This window comes from Octopus bimaculoides, chromosome 9, assembly GCF_001194135.2.
Source record: "Octopus bimaculoides isolate UCB-OBI-ISO-001 chromosome 9, ASM119413v2, whole genome shotgun sequence".
Lineage (NCBI taxonomy): Eukaryota > Metazoa > Mollusca > Cephalopoda > Octopoda > Octopodidae > Octopus > Octopus bimaculoides.
Window position 1 is genome coordinate 19,908,562 of NC_068989.1, and position 6,080 is coordinate 19,914,641.

General features: G+C 34.4%; 2 protein-coding genes across 16 annotated transcripts in view; one reads left to right on the plus strand and one right to left on the minus strand.

Annotated features, from left to right (window-relative positions):
* LOC106876198 (nuclear receptor-binding protein) overlaps positions 1 to 3,727 on the minus strand; it is a 127,663-nt gene extending 123,936 nt beyond the window's left edge. For 9 of the 14 annotated variants that reach the window (XM_014924648.2, XM_014924645.2, XM_014924646.2 and 6 more), the window contains exon 1: positions 3,319 to 3,726. In XM_014924648.2, the coding sequence (XP_014780134.1) occupies positions 3,319 to 3,444 (126 nt within the window). In that variant the 5' untranslated portion in view covers positions 3,445 to 3,726. Of the gene's footprint in view, positions 1 to 3,318 lie in introns of all 14 variants that reach the window. The other 5 variants (XM_014924653.2, XM_014924651.2, XM_014924650.2 and 2 more) reach the window with 3 other exon arrangements.
* A 246-nt stretch (positions 3,728 to 3,973) lies between these two features.
* Positions 3,974 to 6,080, plus strand: part of LOC106876200 (uncharacterized) — a 42,877-nt gene continuing 40,770 nt past the window's right edge. For both annotated transcript variants that reach the window (XM_014924657.2, XM_014924658.2), the window contains exon 1: positions 3,974 to 4,206. In XM_014924657.2, coding sequence (XP_014780143.1) covers positions 4,096 to 4,206 — 111 coding nt within the window. In that variant the 5' untranslated portion in view covers positions 3,974 to 4,095. The remainder of the gene's footprint in view (positions 4,207 to 6,080) is intronic.

The following is a 6,080-nucleotide window of genomic DNA, read 5'->3' on the forward strand; positions in this document are numbered from 1 at the left end:
TATATATATATATATATATATATATATATATATATATATGCATGTATGATCGTGTTTCCATCCACTTTTTCCATGCTGATATAGGTTGGACGAGATTCGTGAGACAGTATTCTACGGTTGAGTTGCCCTTCCTGACGTCAATGCACAACGAACGTGGTTTTCAAATAATGTACAACGAACCGTTGGTAATGCATATATTTCTCAACAAAGATAACACCCGAGAAAGAAGTTTGGTGCTGCCGGTACAGTTAAAAGGAAACTCCTAGCGATCTATTAAGTTACAGAAGGATCCAATGGGAAATTTTGAGCTATAAACGGAGTTTTAGGTTTAGCAAATAATACATATGGGTGACGAATCTAACATTCAAAACTGTGTGTGTGTGTGTGTGTGAGAGAGAGAGAAAGAGAGAGGGAGGGAGTGAAGGGTCAAATTTTTTGTCATAAAACAATAAAACCAAAACAATTCACTAAGCGAATTAGTTCGGAGAAAATGCAAAGGAAAAAAAAAAGATTCTTGTATAAAAAATGAAGAGATACACAAGAATTTACAAGGTGACCCTAAAACTTAATTTAAAATTCTAAAATATGACTGGAATTAAATATTGAGCGTGTCTTACACCAGACTCTGAATAATGTCAATGTGTGTGTGTGTGTGTTTACAACACTACGTAGCCTTGAGATTGAATGATAAAACGGAAGCAAGGAAGGGAACTGAAGCTGAGAGAGAGAGAGAGAGAGAGAGAGATGCTGTTAAGTTTCACACATGTTTGGCCCAACCCAAAGAGTGATTTCAAATAACTGAACAAGGAAAAGAACCAACGAAAATGCAGCAAATAGCTGAAGTGTATTTCCAGCTGACAAGCGAGAACAATCAGAACTGTTTAATCAATTTCGGTACCATTACTGCACAATTCTTAAATGAAACATCTTATAATCTATATTGCTTATTCACTATAGTGACAGAATTAAAGCGTATTTGTACGATTAGTGTTTAGCCTCAAGTTAGGTCTGATAGAGCAATAGACCTATGATAAAAAAAATTCCAGCCATAACCATCCAGTCTTATTTTCAGGCACAGATAAGGCATTTAGGACCACTTCACCTTCTGCAATATGCCTTTCCTTCCTTCACACACACACACACACACACACACACAAAAAGGCAAGTTGTTATTTCGAAGGACATACGATTGCTATTTCTAGCAAGTCGAGTGACTTATTTGTAGGATTGGTATATGTGTACACACACACACACACGAATGTGTACAAGGCGAGAAATGGTGAAGGGAACAAGAAGAAAAACAGCAAGGGGACCTACTATATTTTGTGGAAAGAGTGACGAATATATTCAGCCTTGTCACATGAAATTGTATCTTGCCAGAGACCACCCTCAGCTAAACTTGATGTAAGACACGCTCTATAAAATACTTACACAATTATGCGTACACTCGCCCAACTTGCCCTCTGACAATTGCCGAAATCTATCTATCTGTCTAGTGTAGTGTTACTAAGTCAATATTATATTTCGAATCCCGCTGATGTAGACTTTGCCTTTCATCCTTTTGAGGTCGATAAAATTAGTCGTAATCATGTACTGTAGTCAATATGATCGACTACATACGACCCTCCCTCCACGTTAACAATAAATAAATGAAATAAAACTGAGGGTTTGTGCTTATGTTAGAAATTTAGACTAATTATGTTTGTTAAACATTATAAAAACGTACACATTTTTTTCTTAGATAGAAGAGCCCGTGACAACCTGGTGAGAAGAAAATATCCTCTAATCGGAGACATGACCCGAATACCTGCAACAGAAGGAACTCTGCTAAAAATACTCAAGGTGGTAACTGGGGGTAAACTGTGACGGATTAAGTTTACCACTCGAGCAGGCGATGGCCGGATTTGAACTCAGAACGCAAGGATCCACAACAAAAACCTCAAGACAATCCGATCCGACGTTTTTAAAGTCCAGCCAATCCACCGTTCTTGATTCGTAAAATCTTTTTTAACGACGCCGAAAAGATGAAAGACGAAGCTGACCTCAATGGGATTTGAACTCAGAACGCAGAGAGTCGGAACAAAATACAGCGAGGCCTTCTATCCGACTCTGCCAATTCTGACTAGGCATAGATGACAGCTTTCTAATGAGTGGGTGTATAATCAATAGATTCGATCTCGTATAACTGGTTTTTCTCTACAGTCTTGAAAGTAATAGAAAGCATAGTGGACCCTAAGTAAGATTTGAACTCAAAAGTGTATCAATGGAAAAAAAACAAAACAAAATAACACAGGCAATGAAAGATACGATCAGAGAGACCAGTCGAGTACAGGACATAGCCTTCCATCTCTGATGACACATTCCAAAGAACTTCACTGAAACACATCTACGCAGAATCATTGAGAGTCCTGTACATAGTTTCACCGTTAACAAACATGTATAAAATTAAATACTTAACATGACATGTATTTTTAATAGAACTTTCTCTCCATCTCTCCTTTCAGTCTTTACAATTTCACATAAACATTGACAAAATATTTTACATAGATCTCGTCTCTTGTCAGTAAAAAAATTCCCGATATGATACCAGTAGTAAACAATTTAGCTTATTATAATGATGCGTCAGAGTTGATCAAAAGCATTCTTGTAGTGACCATCCCATCTTTCTTCAAACATGGTATTTCTAAGACTGCATTAAGTATTTTTAATAAGGTCTGGTGTGATTTGAAAAATATTTGACTACTCTTCGTAGCGGGTCGGAAGAACCCCCTCATTTTGGCTTGTTAAATGCGTTTATATAGTTTATTTAAAGGTTGGATTCGTTGTCTAGTTATAACATACCAGAGTTCTGATATAAAACACATATAGTGTTTATTGTGATGTAGTTAGTTATAAAAGTATGATGACTGAGGGAAAAAAAACCTATCAGGAAAACATAGTACAACAATTTCATTGATGTCAATCAAGAAACTCCCGAAAACCAGCTCAAAATTTTATAATAGTTGGTGGTTCACGAACATACCATTACATTTTATCTAGTGGTGAGATATGAAGCATCGAAAAAAATTGAATTTGTCAGTAAACAAATCAAATTTTAAATGATATTTCACAATAGTGACTATGTTGTATAGATATATGCGATCAAAGCATTAAAATGAAGTTTGAATAGTTTAATAAACGTAAAACAAGCTCCCTTGCGCACACAGAGATTGTGTGTAATGTGTGTGTTAGTCCATTAATGCAAGTATACGTGTGACTTATCTGTGTAGGGATGACATGGGACAGAGACGAGAAAACATTGAAACATAGAATACTTACTTCTTCTCTACGCTTCTGCCACCTCCCACAAGGACTTTCTTCGAGAACTTCACTTAAATCATCTGATTCATCACCACTGTCCGTTTTTAAATCCGGTCGATTTTCTGCTTCAGTCTCAGCCATCATCAACAAAACACGGACTCCACCACTATCACTACCAAAAACAGAGAATTGGTAGTTGATTGCCGGCACAACTCTCAATAAATTCGATTTCCAGTCAATGAAAAAAACCAATTGTAAATTCAATAAACAGAAGTTGATATATATATCAAGAAGTCAAATCAAAAGTTGTTTGAAAGAAGAACAAGGTTGTCTTAAGTCCACCAAGCCATCCGAGAGAAAAAAAGGAAAACGTCGTTATTCTCACTTTTTAACGTCTCGGGCACTGCGTCACCTAAAGGGAGACAATCGCGTCTGGTCGAATGATACAACGGCCAATTCTGTCTGTGATTGGTAGAAAATTATGGCTCGTCTAACAGAGCAAAAAATTGTCAATTATCAATTAAAAATTATTTTGAAAATAATTTTAAGAAATAATACACGAACATATTAAATTTCTTAGCAGTTCTTCTTTGATATATATTTTTAATTTTTCAATTTTTTTTTTTTGAAAGCTAAAAAAAATCAAAATTGTGCAAATTCATCTTCAGCTCGTAGAAAGGTCACGTGATAATTAACTCTAAACCGCGAAATAGAATGCACGTGTGGAGACTATCGTGGCCCCGTTCTGTAATTATTCATTTCAATTAACACATCAACACGAAACTCAGCGCCAGCATGGGTGTTTATCTATCGTCACCTATCACTGAGAAGCATTCAAGTGACGGTCAAGGCAAGAATTTCACGTATGGAGCATCATCAATGCAAGGCTGGAGATTAACTCAAGAGGTAGACTTCTTCATTCCACCTCCTCCTCCTCCTCCCTTAACCTGTTTACAAGAGATTTTTTTCCTCTTCTATTTTAATTATTATCACTAACTTTTATATTTATTTTACCTTGAACTTCTAAATATTTTCTTCTTATTTCACATTATTATCATTTTTTTCGAAATATTTTTTTAAAAAGTTATTTTTAACGATTCAACTTGAAAATGTAGCCTTTCCTTTACAAATAAATTCTGGCGCCTTGGTGCCTTTATTACTATATAAAGGGGCAATAAGACAGATATAGGAAAATCTGTTCAAGTTTCGACTGGATATTGTGAACATTGATTGCCCTTACACGTAAATGATTACACTTTCATAATTAAATATTAAACATTTGCGTACTTGATTTGTTGGTTCTAATAAATATCAACCTATATATGTATATATATATAATATTAGGGATAACATCCAAAATTACAGGTAAAAACTCAATTAAAATCAATTTATTAAAAATTAAAATTAAATTAAGCTTTACAGTATAAAATATATTATATATAATATATATAATGTATATGTACATGCAAACACACCGATTATCTAATTCTAGTTGGACTTCTAGGTTCAGTCCGATATTTTAAACGTAATTTCCGTCTCTGGTGACAAATAAATAAATGAATAAAAATCGATGATTATTTTCCTGTTAAGAGAGTTAGCAAGAGTCTGTTTTTCATTATAAATACTTGTATTTCATATTTTTTTCATTTTATCATTTGAAAGTCAAGCAAAAAAAAAAAAAAAGGCAATCATTAAAATTTTTGCTTTCTAACTTTTACATATCATCTTATCTTCTATATATTTTAGGCTATCCTGTAGTTTAGCGTCTGAAACAAAAAATAATTTCAAGATGGAAAATACTAACTCGTCTACCAACAAGGAACTCTCGGCACGGTCAAACGATATGTTAGAAATAGAGAGAATAGTAGTCTGTTGCTTAGCCCTTGGTCAGCCACTTTCATCCAGTAAACCTCTATGATCAGTAGTATTTCAGTAATATTGTTGTTATTTCTTGCAGACCGGGTGACTTACATATAGTATTCCTCCTTAGCTCGGGATGATTCTGTCGTTGTTATTGTTTAGCCTCGTGTCAGCTCTGATCCAGCAGACTTATAATCTAAGACGCTCTAACCATGACTATCTTGTCTTTATTTTTCAGGTCATATTGAAAATATTTAAAAAAAAAATATTTCTATGGGTTACTTTAGCAACAGAATGTATGCATTAACGAGGAACATAGCTGCTATTTCTAGCATATTGGGCTACAACAATAAGTGCACCTGAATGAAGCTGTCTCTAGTTATTAACAGTAGTTAATATTTATATTTCATTTGTACTTATTTTCTTTTTGTTCTTTTGTATACATCGTATTCATTTTAATATCTAACTAGTGAACTTTGACAAGAGACAATGTATTTGTAAAGGAAATATTTAGATTATCTCCAGCTAAACCCTCCTTCATCGTGTGTATTGGTTTACTGTTATTTTCTTTCTAGCCCCGTATCTTAATTTATCTAGCCGATATTCCTATGTCGTCATAGGTTCCCGTCCCTCCCTAGTAACTTTAATAGTGCAACCATTCAAACTCAGTGCTCTGAACTGGTACCGAAAAAGCGCGCCATTTGTACACACAAGTTTGGTCTCAGCTCTCTCTTTCCAGCTTCCCGTTGGTCAAAGGCAAAATATCTGGAAATGTCTCAACATCTAGACATCAATTTATCCTCTTTCTGACTAATTAATTTCTGCGCTTTAGCTCAATATTTTGAGCTGTTATATTTAAAACTTCATACTAAAAAGCTATATATATATATATATATATATATATATATATATATATATAT